At 39.8% G+C, this 25,314-nt stretch overlaps 2 protein-coding genes across 6 annotated transcripts; both read right to left on the bottom strand.

Annotated features, from left to right (window-relative positions):
• Window positions 1–11,398: 11,398 nt before the first annotated feature.
• LOC107796579 (uncharacterized) lies at window positions 11,399–14,249 on the bottom strand. 5 transcript variants are annotated; one of them, XM_075244321.1, is made up of 5 exons: window positions 14,120–14,249; window positions 13,640–13,952; window positions 12,096–12,284; window positions 11,942–11,993; window positions 11,399–11,820 (listed from the first exon to the last, which is right to left on the bottom strand). In XM_075244321.1, the coding sequence occupies exons 2-5, from the start codon at window positions 13,678–13,680 to the stop codon at window positions 11,704–11,706; spliced, it is 399 nt and encodes a 132-aa protein (XP_075100422.1). In that variant the 5' UTR covers window positions 13,681–13,952; window positions 14,120–14,249; the 3' UTR covers window positions 11,399–11,703. The 5 variants fall into 5 exon arrangements, with proteins under 5 accessions (XP_075100422.1, XP_075100423.1, XP_016474861.2 ...); XM_075244322.1 differs by having other exon boundaries at window positions 14,053–14,208; XM_016619375.2 differs by lacking the exon at window positions 14,120–14,249 and adding an exon at window positions 13,440–13,566 and having other exon boundaries at window positions 12,096–12,279; window positions 13,640–14,113.
• An 8,015-nt stretch (window positions 14,250–22,264) lies between these two features.
• On the bottom strand, window positions 22,265–24,662 carry LOC107796569 (pectinesterase 4-like). Its single transcript, XM_016619367.2, has 2 exons — window positions 23,380–24,662; window positions 22,265–23,161 (listed from the first exon to the last, which is right to left on the bottom strand). The coding sequence occupies exons 1-2, from the start codon at window positions 24,395–24,397 to the stop codon at window positions 22,461–22,463; spliced, it is 1,719 nt and encodes a 572-aa protein (XP_016474853.1). The 5' UTR covers window positions 24,398–24,662; the 3' UTR covers window positions 22,265–22,460.
• Window positions 24,663–25,314: the final 652 nt, after the last annotated feature.

The raw sequence follows: 25,314 nt of genomic DNA, 5'->3' as shown, positions 1-25,314 counted from the left end.
CAGCTCTGGCGACTCTGCTGGGGACCGAACCCAGAATCTCTGGTTCAGGGTTCAGAATTCGAGCTTATTAATGTGATCTATACTTGGCTTTCTTGATTATTGATATTACTGTATTTTTGGGCCTAATGTGCTAATTGCCGCTCATTTACCGCTTTGATATTATTTGAACTGTATAAACTGTCTTCTTACACCTCCCTTCTGAGTCTTTTAAAACTATGGTGGACACGTACGCGTGGCCCACTTTTCTGTTAGTGGTCATACCAAATAGAACGAGGCTGGACCAACAATTAGGCCGGATAGACTTTCATGCTCCCGGCACATTGCCCCCACCTCGGCTCGAGCTGTCCGGTTGGGTAAGCCAGGTCTAAAACACCCTCCAGGATTTAAACCTAGAATAACATAGCCTCATGCCGGATCCCTAGTAGGTACGTTTGTTTGCACCACGTGCATTTGACTTAGGGGACTCAACAGATGGGTTGGGTCCGTCTAGGACAGGTGTACCCGAAATTAAAAACCATCATGATGCATCTTATGTGCTACCTGTGCATTTTGTTTGATTCGGTCTTGTATATTGACTGGCTTCTGGAATAAATGAAATAAATGAGAAAAACCAAGAGGAGAGAAAATAAGAGAGTTTACTCCAAAATTTTTGAAAAATAGACTGAGATTTCAAGTTGTTCCCCGCTTCTGACCGAACTATGCGGGTCTGATTGAACAACTATGAATGCACTAGCATGCTTTAGGCGCGACTTATTTAATTATCGTGGTTATGTACACGTTCGCGTGACATAGTTGTGATCTACAAGTTTAAAGACAAAGTACGCGTTCACGCGACTTGACAAACTAATTTCTTAATAATAATAAAGTATTTTTAATTATGTACATGTACGCGTAATATGATTTTTGGCACACTAAACAAAACGGATTCACGCACACGTTGTTCGTTTCAAGATAATTCCATAGCGCCATAATTAAAAGCGGTAAAAGGTAAGACACACATAGGTTTTAAAAATACGTAATTAAACAATTAGTTAAGCCAGATATGATTAAAATGACCATGCTAAAATTACGAAACTCGAGAGTGCCTCACACCTTCTCCCGGATTAACAAAATTTCTTACCCGGTCTTCTGTGTTTTGCGGATCATAAAACAGAGTCAATTTCCTCGATTTGGAATTTAAAATAAACCGGTGACTTGGGACACCAAAATAATTATTCCAAGTGGCGACTCTGAATTAAATAAATAATCTCATTTCTATTAATTTCACTTTAATTGAAAAAACTCCCCTATCCCTCGGGAAAAAGGAGGTGTGACAGAAGGAAAGGCAAAACAACACACACACACTCTAGAATTCACCAAGCTTTCTCTCAAGTGTATTGTCAACCTGCAAGTGACATTCAAGGCGTCAAGAACAAAGAGCAACATAACGAAGGACCTGTTTCCTGTATTGAGTCATCATATGTCCTTAGTTGTGTAGCACCTTTGTTAAAGTGATTTACTTGTAATTCCTACTTAGCTTAGTTAGAAGCATTGTGTAGGAGACCATTGTAAAATCATAAACCATGTGTTTGTGTCTTGGCTAGAGTTAGTCGAGTTGTAAGCTTTGTAATAGAGTTATTACAAAGGGGCTTGTAATAGAGTTATTACAAGTTAGTGAGGGATTAAGAAGTTAGTTCCTAGGTTACAATAGTTTGTAATCTGAAGTTTGCTCAGTAGTGAAGTTGAAATCTTACAGGGGTAGGTCGTGGTTTTTAATCCCGTGAGCTGAGAGTTTTTCACGTAAAATTCTACTGTGTCATTTACTTACTGCTGTGTGCGTGTGTTCTATGGAAATTAATAGAGAACCTGATTCTCTATATATGTTTGATGGACCCTTAGTTTCTGTCAAACAGGAAAAAACCTAGCCAAACATTACATATGTTATGCTACTATGAGATGCTACATAAAGAATACGAATCCATTTGTCCATGGAAGATGCTTTTGGAAGGCCAAGGCACCATCTAAAGTTGCATGTTTTGGATGGCTGGTAGCACATGAAGCATGTCTAACACTTGACAACTTGAAATGAAGAGGATATTACAGTATAGTTTAGGTTACTTCTGTGGGAATTTTGATGCAAAATCTATAAATCACTAATTGATGCAGCTATATTCCCTTGGACAATGGACATATGAACTTTATCTCTGAATATTTTTGAGGTATGCTAGGTAATGGCGTAATGCCACAAAAATTACAAGGATCAGCTAAGTAGCTGGAAAGCACAACATATGAAAAAAGTCTGAAGAAGATCTGGAAACTCACTCCACTATGCATTAGCTGGACAATTTGGCAAGAAATGTACTAGAGATGTTCCGAAGGAGAAAAGGACAAGATTTATGTTTTAAAATATAGTTGTTTGCAACATTTACCGTGTTGGCATAAGAAAGAGCATATATTACCTTTTGGACTTCCTAGATTCAATTTTTAAGTAGATTTTGTACTAATCCAATTTTATGTATTCTCGCTTGATACCTACTTGGTACTGTTTCCATTAATAAAATTACCTTACTTAGAAAAACTAAAATCTTAACACACCAACCAAACAATGTACTATATTATGCTGGTTTTTATACACAGATTAACTGTAATAAAACATTAGCCAAATGGCACCTTATTGAATTAGACTACACAGACTTACACATTAGCGAGGCCTCAATACCCAAAGGTTCATTGAAAAGCTTTAATACTGGGTTCAACTATACCTAGGCATAACTTCATTCTATGGCTGGCAATTCATCACAGACTTACCACTGTTGATAGACTGGCAGCTTGGGGGATACAGGTAGCAAATGAATGCGTATTGTGCAACAGTGGGAAAACAGAAACAATGGTCCATCTCTTTTTTGAATGTCTACTCAAGGACCATCTGGAGTACAATGCTCAATTGGTTGGGAGAGAGACATCCAGTTGGACTTTGGGAGGAGGAAGTCTTCTGGCTGACGACAAGAACAAAAAATGGTAGGCCTTGAAATAGCATATTAGTATTCCTGTTTGCAGCCGTGGTTTATCATACATGGATAGAAAGAAATATGCGCAAATTTCAGGGGCAAAAGACTGATACCAAAACAAGAATTCGAAGATATTGTCCTTCAGTTACATATCAAAGGGCAACAAAAGACTAAATGGAAGAAGATATTAGAAGGAGTCAATAGTTTTCCTCAATGAATAGTTGATAGTATAAGTAGTAGAGGGACTATTGAAATGTAAATAACAGTTTAGGTATTGTTTCTTTTTTTGAGTCTAGCTCTTTAGTCCAAAGGATCTAGAGGAGCCATAATTATCTTTATTTGTTGAATAAAATCTTTTGATATTTGACCAAAAATAAATTAGACTACACAAGCCTTTTTACTCTTGTTTAATTAAACCCTCCATCTATCTTTAATTAGGGGCTAATTAGCCATTTTAAAATGGAAAATTGGCAGAAATGTACAACTTCTTTACACTTGTTTGCACCCCTTGTGAAACAAATATATTTTGCCATGGTAGCCCAACAAAAAATAGCAACCGCTAGCGAAATCTCACAAACATACGTGAATTTTCTTCTCACTCGCTTAATTCCTCTTCCTTCTTCTGATCTGCTCCAACTTCTTCTCTTCATTTCATTTCCCTTACCCCATAACTCTTCATTTACATAGGCCTAGAGAGAGATAAAAATATGAAATGAGTGTAGATAGGCTGCTTTCAGGTGTCCTTTTGAACCTCCAATATCAATACTCTCTAATTTGGTGAATAGTCGAAGAAGGTTCTAAAGAACCACAATTAAAGACTAATTTGAGGCTTCAACTCGAAATCTGAAATTTCTTAGTATTTGTTTTTGAATTTTGAGAGAGTGTGGTTGGTATTCTTTTGAAACACTAGATGATGCTATATACAAAATTTGAAGAAGATTAGAGGTGATTTGAACTGGTTTGCAGTCAAAATTTAGAGCTGAGATCGAGCTGAATTACCATCACTGCTACATTGCATATCATACAAGATACACACAAATATACGGGCATATACACAAATATACAAGGGGAACATAAAAATACATGAGGATAGACACAAATATACACCTCTTTCCTCCCTTCAAATTCATCCAGTACACCGTCATCTCTCCACTCAAAACCACCGTAGCACCACCGTCCAATCACTATTAGCGTACTAATTCAGCATGAATACACAATTAAAAGCTCTTTACTCACAACACCATTTGAGTTCAAAATTAAATGAAGAAAAAGGAGGAAGTCTATTCCACCACTTCATCTATTACATTTTTACATCCCAAGAATAAGGTATTTATACAATGAGTCCCAAAATTCTATAAGGAAAGACAATGAATTACTATTAAGAAATTAAATATTATAGAGCCAATCTATTCTCCTACAATTAAGTTAGGAGACCTCCTTACATAGACATGTGGGTCCATCCCCATAAATGAAAGGGAAGAAAAAATGTCAAACATGGTAGGCTATGAGATTTGCAAATCTGCAGAAGAAAAATGTCAAATATAGTAGGCGTGAGAGAGTGAGGCTACGCCTATAAAAAGAGAGCTTCGACTCTCATTTCTACACACGAGCAAAGAGAGAAAGAAAGAGTGAGGCATCACAGACAGGGTATAAGAAAATAGTCTGTGAGAAAAATAGATAGTGAGCGATATTGTAGTGAGGTGAGAATATCAAAAGAGGGTTATTTATTTTGAGTGTTGTAGTGGTCTTTGGAGTATTTTACTCCGACCTACAAAGTATAAAATTCCTTGCTATAGTGATATCAGTTGCTCGTCTCGGGGCCGTGATTTTTTCCCTTAGTCAAAAAGATTTTTCACATAAAAATCTTGGTGTCGTTGTCACTCTTTTATTCTTGTTAATTATCGTATCTCGGTGCTACTTTATTATTTCACTTTTATTACTGTGAATATTATTTCTGTAGGGGGTTTATTCCTAACAACTGGTATCAGAGCACATGTTCTGCTCGTTCACAGAAATACTATTCACTGTCGGTAGTACTATACTCGGTGAAAAATAAAAATGTTCGGAGTAAAGTACGAGGTAGTAAAATTTAATGAAGATAGCGGTTTCTCAACATGGCAAAGAAGGATGAGGGATCTGCTCATCCAACAAGGATTACATAAGGTACTAGATGCTGATACCATGAAAGTTGAGGATTGGGCTGACTTGGATGAAAGGACTGCTAGTGCAATCAGGTTGCACTTATCAGATGATGTGGTAAATAACATCATTGATGAAGACACCGCACGTGGTATTTGGACAAGGTTAGAAAGCCTATACATGTCCAAAACGCTAACAAATAAATTGTACCTGAAGAAGCAGTTATACGCCCTACACATGGGTGAAGGTACGAATTTTTGTCACATTTAAATGTGTTTAACGGACTAATCACACAGCTCGCCAATCTTACAGTGAAAATCGAGAAAGATGATAAAGCCATCTTGCTGTTGAACGCGTTGCCATCTTCGTACGATAATCTAGCAATAACCATCCTGCACGGTAAGACTACCATGGAGTTGAAATATGTCACATCGGCTCTTCTACTCAACGAGAAGATGAGAAAGAAGTCTGAAAATCAAGGACATATGTAGCAGGTGATTTCGGCCTTGTGAGAATGGGTAACACAAGTTACTCAAAGATTGCGGGGATTGGTACATTTGTATCAAGACAAATATCGGATGCACATTGATTCTAAAGGACGTGCGACATGTACATGATTTACGGATGAACTTGATCTCGGGAATTACTTTAGACCGAGATGGATACGAGAACTATTTTGCAAATAAAAAATGGAGACTCACCAAGGGATCATTGGTGATTGCAAAGGGAGTTGCTCGTGGCACGTTGTACAGGACAAATACAGAAATATGCCAAGGTGAATTGAACGCGGCACAAGATGAGATTTCTGCAGATTTGTGGCACAAAAGAATGGGTCATATGAGCGAGAAGGGATTGCAGATTCTTGCGAGGAAATCATTCATCTCTTTTGCAAAAGGTACAACAGTAAAACCTTGTGACTACTATTTATTTGGTAAGCAGCATAGAGTCTCATTTCAGACATCGTCTGAAAGAAAATTGAATATACTTGATTTGGTATATTCTAATGTTTGTGGTCAAATGGAAATTGAATCGATAGGCGGTAATAAATATTTTGTTACTTTTATTGATGATGTTTCACAAAAATTATGGGTTTATATTTTGAAAACCAAAGATCAGGTGTTTCAAGTTTTCCAGAAGTTTCATGCTATGGTGGAAAGGGAGACAGACCAAAAGCTAAAGCGTCCCGAAGTGACAATGGAGGTGAGTACACTTCAAGGGAATTTGAAGAGGACTGTTCAAGACATGGGATCAGACATGTAAAGATAATTCCTGGAACCCCACATTACAATGGCGTAGCCGAAAGGATGAACTGCACCATAGTGGAGAAGGTGAGAAACATGCTCAGAATGGCTAAACTGCCTAAGTCATTCTGGGGTGAAACAGTTCAGACAACCTGTTACCTGATCAATAAGAGTCCATCAGTTTCGTTGGCGTTTGACATCCCAGAGAGAGTTTAGACCAACAAGGAGGTGTCCTACTCGCATCTGAAGGTGTTCGGTTGCAGAGCTTTTGCGAATGTACCAAAGGAGAAGAGAACAAAGCTAGATGATAAATCTATTCCCTGTATATTTATCGGATATGGAGATAAAGAGTTCGGATACAGATTGTGGGATCTTGTAAAGAAGAAGGTCATCAAAAGCAGAGATGTAGTCTTCCGAGAAAGTGAAGTTGGAACTGCTGATGATATGTCAGAGAAGGTCAAGAATGGTATAATTCCTAACCTTGTTATCATTCCTTCTTTTCCTAACTATCCCACAAGTGCAGAAAGTACGACCGACGAGGTTGCCGAGCAGGGGGAGCAACTTGATGATGATGTCGAGCAAGTGGATCACCCCACTCAAGGAGAAGAACAACCTCAACCCTTGAGGAGATCAGAAATACCTAGGGTAGAGTCATACAGGTACCCTGCCACAGAGTATGTCCTCATCAGTGATGAGGGGGAGCCAGAAAGTCTTGTCCCATACAAAAAAGAACCAGTGGATGAAAGATATGCAAGAAGAGATGGAATCTCTGCAGAAAAATGGCACGTACAAACTGGTTAAACTTCCAAAGGGTAAAAGACCACTCAAATGTAACTGGGTCTTTAAACTCAAGAAAGATGCAAATGTCAAGCTGGTCAGATACAAAGCTCGATTGGTGGTTAAAGGCTTCGAACAGGAAAAAGGTATTGATTTTGACGAAATTTTCTCACCTGTTGTCAAAATGACTTCTATTCGAACAATTTTGAGCTTAGCAGCTAGCCTAGATCTTGAAGTGGAGCAGTTGGATGTGAAAACTGCATTTCTTCATGGAGATTTGGAAGAGGAGATTTATATGGAGCAGCCAGAAGGATTTGAAGTAACTGGAAAGAAACACATGGTATGCAAATTGAATAAGAGTCTTTATGGATTGAAGCATGCACTAAGGCAGTGGTACATGAAGTTTGACTCATTCATGAAAAGTCAAACATACATAAAGACATATTTTGATCCATGTGTATACTTCAAAAGATTTTCTGAGAATAACTTTATTATATTGTTGCTGTATGTAGATGATATGTTAATTGTAGGAAAAGACAAGAGGCTGATCGCAAAGTTGAAGGGAGATTTGTCCAAGTCATTTGATATGAAGGACTTGGGCCCAGCACAACAAATTCTGGGTATGAAGAAAGTTCGAGAGTAAACAAGCAGAAAGTTGTGGCTGTCTCAGGAGAAGTACATTGAACGTGTACTGGAACGCTTCAACATGAAGAATGCTAAGCCAATCAGCACATCTCTTGCTAGTCATCTAAAGTTAAGCAAGAAGATGTGTCCTATAACAATGGAGGAAAAGGAAAGCATGACTAAAGTTCCTTATTCCTCTGCCGTCGGAAGTTTGATGTATTCAATGGTATGCACTAGACCTGATATTGCTCACGCAGTTGGTGTTGTCAGCAGGTTTCTTGAAAATCCCGAAAAAAATACTAGGAAGTAGTCAAGTGGATACTCAGGTACCTGAGAGGTACCGCGGGAGATTGTTTGTGCTTTGAAGGATCTGATCCAATCTTGAAGGGCTATGCAGATGCTGATATGGCAGGTGACATTGATAACAGAAAATCCACTACTGGATATTTGTTTACATTTTCAGGGGGAGCTATATATCATGGCAGTCGAGGTTGCAGAAGTGTGTCGCACTCTCTACAACTGAAGCGGAGTATATTGCCGCTACTGAAGCTGGCAAGAAGATGATATGGTTGAAACGGTTCCTTCAAGAGCTTGGATTGCATTAGAAGGAGTATGTCGTCTATTGTGATAATCAAAGTGCAATAGATCTTAACAAGAACTCCATGTACCATGCAAGGACCAAACACATCGACGTGAGATATCACTGGATTCCAGAAATGGTAGAGAATGAATCTCTAAAAATCTTGAAGATTACTACAAGTGAGAATCCTGTAGATATACTGACCAAGATGGTACCAAAAGACAAGTTCGAATTGTGCAAAGAACTTGTCGGCATGCACTCAAGCTAGAAGTCCGGTGTTACCTCCTTCAGGTGAATGGGTATGGAAGGGGAGATTTGTGGGGTCCATCACCATAAATGAAAGGGAAGAAAAAATGTCAAATATAGTAGGCTATGGGATTTGCAAATCTGCAGAAGGAAAATGTCAAATATAGTAGGCGTGAGAGAGTGAGGCTCCGCCTATAAAAGGAGAGTTTCGGCTCTCATTTCTACACACCAACAAAGAGAGAAAGAAAAAGCGAAGCATCACAGACAGGGTATAGGAAAATAATATGTGAGAAAAATAGAGAGTTAGCGATATTGTAGTGAGGTGGGAATATCAAAAGAGGGTTATTTCTTTTGAGTGTTATAGTGGTCTTTGGAGTATTTTACTCGGACCTACAAAGTGTAAAATTCCGTGCTATAGTGATATCAGTTGCTCGTCTCGGGGCCGTGATTTTTTCCCTTATTCAAAAGGGTTTTCCACGTAAAAAATTTGGTATCGTTGTCACTCTTTTATTCTTGTTAATTACCGTATCTCGGTACTACGCTATTATTCCGCTTCTATTACTGTGAATATTATTTCTATTGGGGTTTATTCCAACAAGATCAACCGGTCCTTTGTTTGCCAATGAAATAATCCGGTGTGCACTAAATTCCGTGCATATTCAATCTTCATCACTTTTAATCAATCAAGAAATGTTCCCACGTGTATGTAGCACATTACTGCAGTAACGGAAAACACATACGCAACAATTAGTTAGATAAGGAGAGATGGTAAACAAGGGGCAGGAAATCACATCACAAATGATAAAGACAACAGCTAGAGAGTAGACCATTACCAAACAAACACCATAACATAAAGACACAAGAAAGTTTCACATTCAGATGAGTATTCATTTCCTACATAGAAACAAAGACGTCCATATAAATGTTTAATATTGAGAGGAAATTTATATTATTGGTCTAAGCAAGATTCCATTTAATTAAAACAAATATTTAAAATGAAAATTTGTAGGCTGAGCGAGAAAGGGAGAGAATGATTTTGCCCTAACAGAACAAACAAAGCCTACAATTCCTGGCCGTCCATGTTTTAAGTTCACGTTTCGTATACAGCTATACACTAACCATTGAGCACATATAATGCGTTTAATGCTCGCAGAGATAATTCTGTCTTCAAATTCATTCCATTCGAGATGCAAAATGCTCGTTCAGTTCACTTTTACTTGACATGTATACTAAAAATAGATTTTTATTTTTATTTGTCACTTTACACATATCATGAGAAGACAATTTTTTTTCCTGTTATACCCACAATATTTATTACTCATTTCAAATCATTTTCTCAAATTCAATAAAAGGGACGTGAAAAGTCAAAACGTGGCAAGTAAAAATGAACGGAGGGAGTAAAAGTTATACCTACCAAGATATTAATGAAACCTAATTTCATGCAGTTATAACCTAGTGATCACCGCAAGTAAATGCTTATCTCGTTAATGAATTATCCAAGCAGCAGGAACTCAACAATGACCTAACAAAGTCTGCAAAACCTATCCATTAGTGAAACTTACAGAACAGAGGGAACTCAACAATGACTTACAAACTCCATAAAACCAACCCATTAATCGATTATCTGAAATAGAAGGAACTCAACAATGACTTACAAAGTTTATAAAACCTATTCATCGAGTATCACAAATTTAAATAGAACAATAATGAGTATCTAATACTAGGAATAACATTGCTACTACCCAATACGATTACCAAATTACCAATTCCCCGCAAAGCACGAACAAATCGTTATAGCAGGTCGAAAATACAGATGCTACTAAGTAATACGTTAGTTAAGCTATTGATATAGATCCGCTTCCTGATTTTGAAGTTGTAAGCGCCACCATGAGCAAACAACAACCTAAATCATAATTCCGTACTGCATTCAAAAAACAAACTTATTTTACCTGATTGTGAATCTCAGAGCTAGGATTAGATTCAACTAGCCTAGAATCTTCAACTTTATTTTGCCATGATCACATACATACATATTTATGCGCCTTGCGTTTCTAAATCTAATAGTTACTTGAGCCTCATGTAGACAACTCTATATATTTTCAAATAACCAATGAACACAGATGCATTTAATTTCAAAAAGAATGATAATCTAATAAGAATTTTTCAAGCACAGAGAAAGAAAGAAGGGGAAGGAATTACCTCTTCGGCACAACTAACTTAAGCAAAAGAAGCACCCAAAAAAAGAAATCCGGTAAGATAGGAAAGGTTGTATCTGCCGAAAGTCCAATAGTAAATTTGAAGTTTTTCCATCAACAAATAGGTAGGAAATGCCCAAAGATGAAAAGACCGATTAGGAGCTTGTGTGTGATTCTAACTCAGAGAGTAACAATAGGAAAGAGTTTAATGGTGATGCATCGCCAGATTCACGGACAAACTTGAATATGCCGCTTGACTTTGAAATGAAAACATATCTGCAGGCTGACAATTCTCATGCAGCATGACATGTTAAGACCTGTTACTGAGAATAACGTATGACAGGAATGTGGAAGTAGTTTTATCTATCAAGCCTGGCAATCAAAATGTTAAATACGTACCAAAGCAGAAACTAAATAGAAATTCCAGGTACTGTCAATGTTCTTTGCTGGCTAGCTTGCTTCCCACTGAGTTTTGAGATGTGATGTCGATATTCTCATCAACATTTATCTTTGGGTTACAAATGGACAGTGATGAGGTGAAAATCCAACTAAATTACTTGTCCATTATGTAGGAGATGCGTGTGTGTATCAACAATTAGTTCATGTAAACACGAAACATGTAATCTTATATAGAGAGCACCAATTACAGCAAAGTGTCAAAGTTGCCACAACTCCTTACCACTCTAGTATCAGCGAGCCATTTGATGAAACTTTGTATAGCTAGTAGATATATGATCATTTTTTACAGTAAGTATCTATTGTCAGAGTATAATAATTGTATCCCTTTACATTTATTCAGTCGTCCACTTGGTTGTCACTTTTATTAAGTAATGTGCTAGAGGATCAGTTGTCAGAACAACTCAATTTCCTGTTGAAGTTACTTGGTTTCCTCTCAAGTGGGCCAAAGATGGAATCTAAACAGACTTGGATTGAGCAATTGCAGCAGCAATGAATGATTTCAGCCAACGGGAGAGGTTGATCAAGAAAGGTGTGTAGACAAAATAGCAAGTGATTGTCCAAGTGACTAACCCCTGCAAACAGTTAAAAGGTCCGATTATATAAGATTTGAAAATAGCTAGCTTCCAGTTTTAAGGTGTCAGGAGGAATGTGAAATAGGTGTAAGGATTTGCTTGCTGATGCCACTTCAGTTACCTGTCCAAAGATCTGGACGTTTGCTTGAGGATAATACCACAAATTAAACCATCTGAAAATTATCCTCAAGTCAGTGCTCCAAAAAATATTTGGTACACACAGAGAAATAATAGTTCAATGTAAAAGCAGCGACAGCAATAAAGAGATTTCATACTCCATTGCAGGGATCTCAGCCAGTGGGCAGGCAAGACCTACAAAACAGGCTAATGCAAACCCCAGTCTTGTTCTATCCAGCAAAAACCATATGAGTTCCGCTCCTGCAAACAAGACATAGGCTTCAACGTTGTCTGGCACTCCGGCCTTGTACATTTCAGAGCTCAACTCAGTGAAAATCACCACTGCACTGAGTAACATTGGAAACATTTAGTATTAAAATAGAAAGTTACATACTCCTAGACTGGCAAAATGGTTAAAAAAACAATTATCCATCCAACCCAACCCAATTTCTAATGGGTTGGATAACTAACCATTTAGAACTGGGTCGAATATGGATATTGATAATCCATATTATCCATTAAATGGATATCCATTGGATAAAATATGGATAATACAGTTTTACCCTTTAAAGGTTTCAAACACATTCGGAATTCTCTCGCTACTGAGTTCCACCACTTTAATAGAAAGCCCTAATGCCCAATTCCTTAAATCTCTCCCCTTCTTCCCCAATGAAGCATTACTTCCGACAAACTCTCTTCTCTCTCTTTCTTATTTGCTTTAACTGTAGAATTACCACCTGAGTTCTATTCCTTTTCAAGTGGTTCCACTCCCTGGTTAAGTTACTAATATCTGAACATAGTTGTTTGTTTTGCCGCCTGAGCCTCTAGATATATACCCCCTCCTATTTCTGCGATTACTTTAAGCAAATTTATAAGGATAGTTTAATTCTTTAGGTTCATTTCTAGCTTGCAGTATATATCCAGATGTATGAGCAAACTGATTATCTACTGTATTTAGATGTATGAGTAAACTGATTAGTTGATTAGAGTTGTAGTTTGTGAGAGAGTCTCATGAACATTGGTTCTTGATGTGGGTTTATTTGGTGCTGTTACATTTTGATGTTTGTTTCGAAATTGAGTTTCCAAGTTCCGGTGTAAAGAGATCTACGAGGTTGGACACTCTGATTATTTATTTATATTGAATATTGATGCATGACGTTTATGTACTTTTATCTCCTAAATGATGGGTATCTGTTGTCTCGAGTTGCTTTAATCGATTACATTTTAGACTTGATCACTGTTGACACTTGTTATTCAGATTTCTAGAGTTGGCTATGGCACAAAAATTGGGCAAGTTGTCTGGGTATTCAACTAACACTATGGATAATATGGCTCAGTGACCATATCAAATACGGGCGGGTCAGATATTTTATTCATTTTTACCTAACTTGTTCTCGACCTGTCAATATCCGGCCCGATCCGAGGGTTTGCCACCCCCTACTCGTAGTACATAAAGAATATGCTTCACATGAATTCTATTAATGCGAGCTTAAGATCATTACATGACACGAGGGAGGCAACAGTTCTGATCTCTAGGCTACCCTCTGGAGGCTGCTGAGAGGAGACGTGGTCAAGCAGCAGTTGCAGCAGACCCACAGAGCAGTAAAACAAGCCAAGCAAAGGCGGAACCTGATCTTACACAAGTTCCCCAAATTAATTAAGACCAGAAAAACGTACTTCTATGGAATTGAAGGCAGCTTACCCATATATTTGTGTGAAGAGAAGCCACATCAATAGCTCCATTTTGGTACACCACTAGATTGACTCCGGAGTGTATTCCATCAATAAGGGGACCCAAGAAGAAGCCTGTCCCGAAGAGCGAGAGTGCCACTAATGACCAATTGAGATGACTCGGGGCTGTACTTGCACTATTCCTACTATCTACTTCACTCTGCTTTCTGGCGCCGCAGCGTTTTAGTCGCGTTTGCACTGGCTTCTTCAAGGTGGGAAGGGGACAGGGACGGGGGATGGGACTGGAACTAGGTTTGCGTCTGTAACTATAATAGGAAGAGTACCTGAGAAAACAAGGGGGAGAGCCAAAAGCCAGAGAAATCAGCATTTTTGGAACACTTAATTGTTCATACGAATATGATGATTTTCTTGTTTTCTTTCGACCTGGCCTGTCTTTATCTGTGGGAAAATAACACTTTAAATCCGCTTTAAGACGGTAGCTCTTTTCTACCTGATCCAGAGTCTGCGGACGATATATTTTCTCCACTGCCCCTCGCCAGTCTTCAATTGCCACCGTCCAACCTTACAACTAGGTCATGGTCTCTGTTAGCCTTTCATGTTATCATATGTTTGGGCGAAAGTTTTTGAAAACTGCTTTTAACTATATTTTTCTTAAAAGTGCTTCTTAAAAAAATATTTTTGAAAAAAAAGTTATTTTTTTCTGCTTCTCAAAAAATTACTTCTGCTCCTCCTCAAAAGCGTTTTTTTTCCTTCCAACAGGCAGGCTATTACTCCGCTTTACTATTCATTTATCAAATCTACATCTTAATTTTCGCTCTAAGTATGCTGTTAAACACGGGGTTTAAAATGTTGGTTTACCGAAGAAATTAGTATTTTTTTGTTCCTAAAGAATTCCTTTATTTCAATTTTAATTCTTGTAATATTATTAGACCGAATAAATTTGACTTTCAAATAAACGGATTAGGTGGTTTTTGGTCCAATCATTAACGGCATCCGAAGATGAATACCGGCAGTTTAATCTAAGGAGGACAATTCCACCAACTGATCATATTGAGTTTTACCAAATCTTCGGTGGGATCATATTGTAATCCGAATTTTGGTTCATTTGAACCCGGTGGTTTTTCATGTAACAATTCAAAGGCAAATCTTTAGAAGTTCATGAAAACTTGGTACGATATAATTTACCTATTGAGTCGTATAAGTGCACCCAAATAACATGAACCATTACTTAATGAAAATAGGCTGAATTAGCCGGAACATTTGACCAACTGTCCATAAATTTACATCACATATTTCACATTCCCATAAATACTCATGTCTTTAACACTTCTCTCAACCATGTACATTTATCTATTGACGAATTCTTTAAGAGCCAAGCATCTAACTCGTTAGAAAGCGGTCGCACTTCACATTAATATTGGTAGACTTTATTCCACGATCCACATAATTATTTAGCACTTTAACATAATACGATCCACACTGGAGGTCTTTCAAAGCTTCTAAATTCTGTATAAAAATCTTGTGTCTCGTCACTCCAATGTATATTGTTGGGAAATCTGAAAACTAAATGTGAGTTAAGATATGATAGAGGATATCCTTCAATGGACAGAATTTTTGCCATGAAATTAGCTCTCTTAAAGATACACTTGAGAAAGAGTGGAGCTAAAATCGATTTAAGTTGAAATAATTGGTACAAATCATGTATAGAACTTGAGGACAAAAGACCAAGGTTAATTATCAAGTCAGTCATGTGGGAGAAACATCCAACTGGTTGGTTGAAAGTTAACACAAATAGAAGCACTATGTCACAGGCTCAAATCCTTACATTGGGTAGCGGCATCTGCTCGCCCGTGCGGCGCCTACTTCGCTGCAGGCCAGCCTGTTTCCTTTCCCAGAATTTCAAGCACGATCCTGTGCCTGTTGGTGGGGCTCGCCCCAACTTGTGCCACCCGTAAGATGTCTAGGCCTTTGGCCCTAGACATGTCGTGACGCTTCATCTTAGGATCACTATCCATGCGCGCCCTCGGGGATATTGGCTTAGGACATGTCTTGTCCTTAGCCCAAGACTGAGCATCGCTCCCGCGTGCACAACCCAATCCTCAAGCTTGACACTCGCCTAGTGCATCCGCAACTAGCTCGCACCTCGCCCGAGTAAGGCAACCTTTAGCCCTTGGCCATTGTCATGCGCGTCTTTCGTGCCATGCCCATACATTGCCCTCGCGACACGCTTCCATCCCGAATAGTGCAGTGTCGCCCCACAACTGAACCTTTAGGCCAACGGACCCTTGCTTATATGGTTGAACCCAAGCCATGCTCACAAGTCGACACATGATGCCCCTATGACAGGTGCGTCAAGTATCCAATCGGCACAGAGGTTTCCTTCCAATATTCGGCAGCCCGCAGGGCTGGCCGTCCCACATATCGAGCCTCCAACGCCTACTTGATGCCCAACGCTAGCCCGAAGGCGTTGCGCCGTCCATAGAGTTTTCCTAAATCGTATGGATACCTTTGACACTCCTTTGAGTCATCTAGGCAGGCCCTTGAGGTTGCCCCCAAGGTAGCTCGTTCTATACGGCTTGGTGGCAGCACGTATGGGGGAGGCAGGTCGGAGCTTTCATCACCTATACCCCCTTATATATGCTTAAAATTAAAAAGCCCAAGTTGCCCGAGTAGACAGTTCTACGTCAGACAATCAGAAGAACCTTTTCTCACAAGTTCTTGACCGAAATCATAACTCCAAAGTGCGAGTTGTGACATCCTCCCACACTCATAATGTCATCGTCCCCGATGACACATCATGGCCTACGACATCCCGGAGTCTGCCCCCTCAGGTATGCCCATGTCGGCTCCCTTCGTCCTGTGGGTTGGACTTCCTCGAAGTCCTTTCTCAAAAGGAGTCGTGCCCCATGCACTTCTCCCCCAAGTATCTTCCAAGCGTGCCTCTGCACTTCACCTCCGTTCGGTGTTCACTTGGAAAGTGCCTCCGCACTTGCACCCTTTGGTGTCTCACTTTGTGATTGGCCCACACTAGTCAATCACACCATGACCCTCACGGCCTTCATGTCCGTCTGAAGCTTTCCTTCATAGGTTAGCACGTCAATGTGCTCTTTGGTGCGGCTCTAGTAGATCAATCGCTCACATAGCCTTCAAACGCCTCTAGCATAGATCCCGTAGCCTTTCGCTCCCGTAGCTTTTTCTTGCCTTCACTATCTTGAAGATATGTTGGCTTCCGGACTCACTGCTTCGCCCATATGCCTCTTGCATAGGTGGGATCCTCCCACACTCAATGTGGAGGATACATCTTAGCACTGTCATCCCACTTGGCATTCGGCCAGCTCTTGGGACGACCTTTGGTGAGTACTAGATTCCCAAAGTCATAGCATCGCCGCATTCCCGAACAAAGCTCGTTGTTTTCCAACTGTCACCTCCTCAGCAAGTAGCCAATGCTCCCGGTAGTACTTCAATACTCGCCCTATAGACAGGTACCCTCTTGGTCCTACTAGCACGGCTTTCCGGTTCGGTGTGCCTCGTACCTGGACTCTCAACGGTCCCCGATCATTCGACGTACTTCTTTCTAGAATGACACCTTCTAACTTGGAAATTCGCCCAATTCTGAAGCTTCACTATACCCTCGAATCCGTCTCCTCACCTTGGCAATGCCCTCAGGCAGCTCATAACTCTATCCCGAAGGAAAGACACTCAACTGATACGTTGCACGCATCCTTGGCAAGATCTCCGCTATGATCATGCCCAAGTTTATAGTCCATGGCTCCCACTCTTCGCAATATGGTTGCACGACCTGGTAAACATGGCTTTCTCTTGACCATCCGACTCATCGGCATATCATCTCATTTAGTAGCACCTTAGACTCTCGAAAGACAATGGAATCACCCATTTCTTTCTTCGACCATCATTATCGGGTTCTCGATCTCTGGTGGAATATGAACATCAATCTTTGATTTGACGTGATCTCTGCACTGACATCCAAAATGCACTCGCCATATCCACCCTTTGCCTTGACATTGTGCCATGGAATAGTATGGCCCTAATCAGTTTTGATACCAAGTGTCACTGGCCCAAATCCTTACATTGGGTAGCGACACCTGTCCCCGATCATTTGACGTACTTCTTTCCAGAATGGCACCTTCTAACTTGGAAATTCGCCCAATTCCGAAGCTTCGCTATACCCTCGAATTCGTCTCCTCACCTTGGCAATGCCCTCAGGCAGGTCACAAGTCTATCCCGAAGGAAAGACACTCAACTGATGCGTTGTACGCATCATTGGAAAGATCTCCGCTATGATCATGCCCAAGTTTATAGTCCATGGCTTCCACTCTTCGCAATATGGTTGCACGACCTGGCAAACATGGCTTTCTCTTGACAATCTGACTCATCGGCATATCATCTCATTCAGTAGCACCTTAGACTCTCGAAAGACAATGGAATCACCCATTTCTTTCTTTGACCATCAGTATCGGGTTCTCGATCTCTGGTGGCATATGAACATCAATCTTTGCTTTGACGTGATCTATGCACTGACATCCAAAATGCACTCGCCATATCCACCCTTTGCCTTGACATTGTGCCATGGCATAGTATGGCCTTAATCAGCTCTGATACCAAGTGTCACGGGCCCAAATCCTTACATTGGGTAGCGGCACCTGCTCGCCCGTGCGGTGCCTGCAGTTCCCCTTCGCTGCAGGTCAGCCTGTTTCCTTTCCCAGGATTCCAAGCACGATCCTGTGCCTGTTGGTGGGGCTCGCCCCAACTTGTTCCGCCCGTAAGATGTCAAGGCCTTTGGCCCTAGACATGTCGTGGCGCTTCATCTTAGGATCACTATCCATGCGCGCCCTGGGGATATTGGCTTAGGGCATGTCTTGTCCCTAGCCCAAGACTGAGCATCGCTCCCGCATGCAGAGCCCAATCCTCAAGCTTGACACTCGCCTAATGCATCCACAACTAGCTCGCGCCTCGCCCGAGTAAGGCAACCTTTAGCCCTTGGCCATTGTCATGCGTGTCTTTTGTGCCATGCCCATACATTGCCCTCGCGATACGCTTCCATCCCGAATAGTGCAGTGTCGCCCTACAACTGCACCTTTAGGCCAACGGACCCTTGCTTACATGGTTGAACCCAAGCCATGCTCACAAGTCGACACATGATGCCCTTATGACAGGTGCGCCAAGTATCCAATTGGCACGAAGGTCTCCTTCCAACATTCGGTAGCCCGCGGGGCTGGCCGTCCCACACATCGAGCCTCCAGTGCCTACTTGATGCCCAACGCTAGCCTGAAGGTGTTGCGCCGTCCATAGAGTTTTCCTAACTTGTATAGATACCTTTGACACTCCTTTGAGTCATCTAGGCAGGCCTTTGAGGTTGCCCCCAAGGTAGTTCGTTCTATACGGCTTGGTGGCAGCACGTATGGGGGAGACAAGTCGGAGCTTTCATCACCTATACCCCTCATATATGCTTAAAATTAAAAAGCCCAAGTTGCCCGAGTAGATAGTTCTACGTCAGACAATCATAAGAGCATTTTCTCACCAGTTCTTGGCCGAAATCACAAGTCCAATGTGCGAGTTGTGACAACTAGCTCTTTTAACCATTATGTTGGTATTGTGGCACTGTGAGGAACAGAAATTGGAAGTTAATAATGACCTTTGCCAAAAAACTCCATTTTTGCACTAACGATTATGCTGAGGTACAAGCAGATCTTTCTGTGCGTGCTTCAACTGGTGCAATCAATAATCTTTGGCATGCAATCATACTGGTCCCAGATCTTCACATTGCTAATATGCTAACTGATAAATACATGGTCCCTTGGGTACTTCATCACTATGCGGAGGAGATCAAAGCAGGTTTTCTTAACCTTCAGGTAAAGATACAAAATCGCTTGCAAGACAAACTCTGTGGCAAATGTTCTAGCCGAAGCCGGCAGCAACCTGCAGGACATCTCCAACAGACCAACACCTCATCTCAGCTCATGGTCTTATTGAACTACCTAGCGAAGCCAGAGGTTTCTCAAGAATGGATCAAATCTAAATGCTTAATTTCAGGATTAGAAAACAACAACAAAAGAAAAGGTGGAACTTCGTTTTAATGTTTTTGTTCACTCATAAGTCATAACAGGGAGGTGTCCTCCCAATATTTTTGGGAGTTTAGCTGTGTACTCCTAATATTTTATATACTAGGTTCAAATGTAACTAAAACTACAAAACCAAAGGCGACTTCACCACTTGTAATTTTTTGGCATAGCCTGTAGCGTACTGTATAAAGTTAGGGAAGCGTAAATTAATTGATGTAGATGGAGAGGTTAGGCACTAGATTTCCTTCTCCTCCATGTCTTCAATTTTTGATTGCTAAAATACAGGTAGGATCAGCCTAAATCCCCCATGATGGTGAAATTGCAATATTAAAGCTAAGAACACACATTCCTTTTCAAACATAGTGGTTACCAAATATTCCTAGTAATTACCAGTTCCACCTTGGGAATGGAAATAATTAAGAAATTTTGCAGTGCACGCAATCACTGATATTGATGTATTCTCATTTCATTGAACTCAATATACGACCTAGAAAATAAGGCAGAATATGAGGACCGTCCTTAAGAAATTTAAGTCTTTCACTTTAGTTATTGCAGGAATTATGGTAGAATTCCTTCAAGATTCTATAAAGCCTATGAAACTTCACTACTAGCAATTAAATCGAATTTCTAGTAGAACAAACTTTCTTAATGGTAGATAGCAGCAAGAGAAAATAATGAAAATTTGTGCTTTCTGTCTTGTTATTTGTTTTGGAGAGACAATATGCATTTATAAACCTCTCTAGGTGTCAGACTCAACAGTTGCCAACATACCCCTTTTAAAATCAATAATTACCTTTTTCAATTTAAATAAAACTGTTAAAAACGTTTTAATAATTAAAAAACATTTTTAATTAAATAGTAAAAATAATAGGCAATTGAGAATATTAATTTTGGACCACTTAATTTGCCAAGGCCCAAGTGCCCCAAGTGCTCATGTGTCCAATTTTGACTATTAATGTTGTAACCATATTCCAGTTTCCCTAAACACTTATTGATCCTTTCTCTATTTTTCCAACGAGGGACAAGTTTTCTCCTCTTAAAGTTGACACATCAATACTAACTAATCTAACAACAACAATAACAACTAATATACCTAGTGAAATTTCATAAGTGAGGTCTGGGAGAGTAGTATGTACGCAAACTTTACCCCTACATTGTGAATGTAGAGAGACTATTTTCGATAGACCCTCGGATCAAGAAAAACGTAATTCTAACAGTCATAAAAATATACGATAGTGGAGAAACGATGAAAACTGAAACAGTAGCAACATCAAGAAAAATAAAATAATCGAAGTAAAAATAATAGGCAGTAGTAGAAATCTAAGAATAAGAAAATAAGGGAGTAATTATAATAATACTGTTGGTATGGAGAGGAAAAAAAGTGCGACTACCTACTAACCAACTACCTTATTCCTCGACCTCCAGAACCTCCTATCAAGGGTCATGTCCTATGAAGATGTGACATGTCATGTCTAATCACCTCTCCCCAATACTTTGTTTGCCTACATACCTCTCATTAATCCCACCATTGCCAAACTTTTACACCTACTCATTGGGGCATATGTGCATCTACTCTTCACATGCCCGAACCACCTCAACTTTGCTTTTCGCATCTTGTCCACTAGAGAAGCCATTCTCACCTTGTCCTGAATATCCTCATTCCTAATCATATCTCTCCTAGTATGTCCATACATCAATGTCAGCATTCTCATTTTCGCTACTTTCATCTTCTGGACATAAGAGTTCTTGATGGGCCAGCACTCCGACCTATACAACATAGTCGATCGGTCGAACCACCACTCTGTAGAACTTACCTTTAAGTCTTGGTGGCACATTCTTATCGTACAAGACAGCGGATGCGAGTCTCCATTTCATTCATCTAATATGATGTGTGATATCATCGTCAATCTCCCTAGTACCTTGGATTAATATAGACCCAAGATACTTGAAACAAACTCAATATATGCCATTATATCAATTAAGTGGTTAATTTTCATATTCCTTCATTAATGATATATAATAATGTTTACAGGCGTCAGCTCGATCCCTTTTGAAATCTTAAATACTAAGTCTCTCATAAGAGCTTACTCCTTGGGTCAGCCAAGTTTCATGTTGAGATCGCAAAGAGTAGCATTTAAGATTTATCCAAATGTTCCCAAGATAAGCAATTCAAGTCAATATATATTTTTGGAATTATCTAGTTATTTTAGCTCCAGCTACAACCTATTAAAGTACAAAAATCAAATCTTAGGTTGTCCCACATCGTTCTCTCCTGCCTAGGTCGATCACACTGTATTTGGATTATTAATTATCAAGGTCTGCCTTCTAATAGAATTTTCGATGAAATTATTCCAGTAAAACATAATATTTTTCGTATTCATCTCATTGATTTCCTTCACTTTCTCTTTGATTATTGTTTCTAGAACTATAATGGTAGTTAGATAGGTATGTAAAGTATAAGTACGTACGTGTAATGCTTAATTTAAAAAAAGATTCATAGGAAAAGCACGACTAGGACGGAATGGAAGGTCTACGACATGACAGTCCTAGAGATATAGCGAAACAATAATTACTTCCCATTAATGGATTTTTCATGCATTATATATATTCAAAACGAAACCTTAATATTCTCCATCTAAACGAATCATGTTCCCCGTCACATAACATGTAAGCAAATGGCAACTTATGGTAGGATTTAGCACATAAAGATGGACAACCTATGATATATAGGAGTAACTTATGGTACATGTTTTATCTTCCTCCGAGGCCAAGGTAAAAAGGTGCACCAGTATGCCTCAACCACAGATCTCCGTTAATCCAGGGGCCAGCTGTGTATTGAGCTGCTTCTTCTGGGCTAATAAGACGGAAGTTCTTGAAACTTCTGTTCCTGTTATTGATGAGAGCACCAGGTCCGCGGTTGGCGAACTCATAGTAATAACATGTCTGCTCGAACGCTTCGCCTTGCCATGTCATCCAACCTTCTGGGCGGATGAAATCACCCAATTCACTCTCCATGAATACTGTGGTTGAGTAGGCCTTCCAGGGACGACCCAAGTAAGTTGGAAGTTGGAACCTAACTGGAAACAATTCTACTTCTGGGACGACTCTACAATTCTGGAATACCACTCCACCTGGTTTAAGCGCTATTTCTTTGCCATCAGCGGTAATAGTATTGAACTGGCCTGCCAAAGGTTTCCTAGCTATGATCAAACTGTTTTGGATTACCGCTGAGCCCCAGCCAAAGATGAAGTCTATGGTACCAGAGATGACACAGTTCCGATAAAATTGGCGATGGTTTTGATAGTACAAAGTGTCTTGATAACCTTCAATGCTGCAGTCAAAAACAGCAGCCATATCACCGTTAATTCGAAGAGCCACAGCTTGGTGCCCTTCTGGACCAGCAGTGTTTCGGAAGGTAATTCCCCTAGCAACAAACCCATTACCAAGAACAGCTGCCATATGCAAGCAACATCGATATCTAATCAGTGCAACATATATATATATATAGTGTAGTAGTACACAATAAAATGATTAATTATAGTAATGACTAATTCCTGCGTCATGTACTGTTCATGATAAACTAAATAGCACGCTCCATAAATCAAATATATATACATGCTACCTAGCTAGCTAAGCATCCATGCATGCACGGTTGATTTAATATACTTACAGAAAGTAGCAGTGTCTTGGGTGGGTATTTTCATCAGACCAAAGTTTCTATTTCCAGTAATGATGGTTTTCCCTGCTCCATTGCCAAAGATAAAGACGTTTGGTTGCTTTTTAGAGATGATGATATGCTCTTCATAGATGCCAGCTTTGACATAGACTATGTATTTGCCTCTATGGTTTTCGGGATATGCTGCGAGGGCAGCGGCGACGGTATTGTACTGGCCACTCCCATCCTTGGCAACCACTGCATGAGGAGTTACAAACCTATGTCTTGCTAAAAGCTTACGGTCGGCAACTGGGAACCACGTAGGGTAAGAGTCATGACCTATCTCGTTAACTTCAAGGAGGCGACGATTAGATGTGCTACCAGCTGCGCTCTTAAGGTTTGCCGGAATTGAGACGTTGAATGATTGGAGGACGGTTGAAATTTTTGCTACGATGTTGATCGCATTGTGGGTCAGTTGGGTTGCATTCACCATGCCCTTTTCTATAGCGGATTTGTATTCAGGCTTCTCAATAGCATCAACGCACATGCTTTGATAGGAGTACACCGCACCTAGCCAGTTCAATAGTTCGCTGACACGATCATTGAGGGAATGCAATTCGGTATCCCCAACCATAGAGTAGGAGGCCTGGAGTTCCTCGATGGCATACTGCAACAACTCTTTGCAATCCTCTACAGCCATGTGATTGTAAGGATCACTTTCATTGTTGACAGAAGTCTTCTCCACCACCTCGAAAGATTTCTTGACCTCATCCACGGTGATTTGGATGGAGGCCAAAAGGTAGTCTTTCATGGTAGCACTATTGTTCTTAGCCACTGAATCAAGACTCTTTGCACAAGCTTCTTTGAATTCCGCAGGTTTACAGAACTCCTCAACTGATGCCTTCATTTGGACTTTGGTGCTTTGGTCATCATCTTTTGAACCGCCATCTTGGTGCAGGACGATCACCACCCCCAATATCACACCCACCACTAGAATCAAGGATACCAACGACACCACTATTTTCCCCACCATCTTTAATTTCCTTTGTTAATCTTTTCCTTTTCTCAACTTTTTGTCTCCGTTCTGCAGGTGCTGGTAATGCAACTTTGGACGAATGAACTATATATATTGAATTGTATAACTTACAAAATGACTATATATACGACGGGAGACAAGGAGACATGCATGCATGTAAGAAAAAAGTGAAGAGACGACAGAAACAATGGCGGTTAGAGGTTATTCCTCTCTTTGGTTACGTTAGTCGTTTCTTGAAACCTAAGCAGATGGATGAATTAATGACTATTTTATGAGGAGTTTTATATAGGGTTCTGGAGAAAGAGTTCTCCAACAGGGTTGCATGATTGTCACCTTTGCATGGCTAACCGACGATTGGGCAAAGATATTTGTGGTATCATGAATTATTGAATGACTCCTGGCCATCAATTCTATTGAACGGTGAACCGTAAAATAGTTTCGAGCATAGCTAATTAGGAACAGTATTCCTACCAATCATGTAACAACTAACAAAACTAGTGAATTTAATTTCTGCGCGCGGTAGTAAAAAAGAATCAATAAATATAATCTTGTCATTAATTTAGTTCGAGATAAAAAAGAAGATAAACTCTTTATCTCTATACATATAAAAAATCATTATTTATTTATTGTTAAAATCACAAATATAATACTCCTACTACTATCAGTAGTTTTTTTTCTACAATAGGAGCATAAATGAAATGCATTTTTGTTTTCACATTTCTTTTAAGCAAAAAGTGAATTCTCGAATCTTAGTACTTGCATTAGAACTTTAGAAGATAAAAGATGATTTTATTTGGTCGCAAAATACCCAGATCGGCAATACTTTCTTTGAAAACATTATAATTCATGCAAGGGTGGCCTAGCTAAATTTCAATAAGATGCCCTAAACTTGTTCGATGAAATTCATATGTATT

The sequence above is a fragment of the Nicotiana tabacum genome, chromosome 22 (genome assembly GCF_000715075.1).
Source record: "Nicotiana tabacum cultivar K326 chromosome 22, ASM71507v2, whole genome shotgun sequence".
Taxonomy (NCBI): domain Eukaryota; kingdom Viridiplantae; phylum Streptophyta; class Magnoliopsida; order Solanales; family Solanaceae; genus Nicotiana; species Nicotiana tabacum.
Note: the sequence above shows the minus strand (reverse complement) of the source record. Positions and strands in the feature narration are given on the sequence as shown.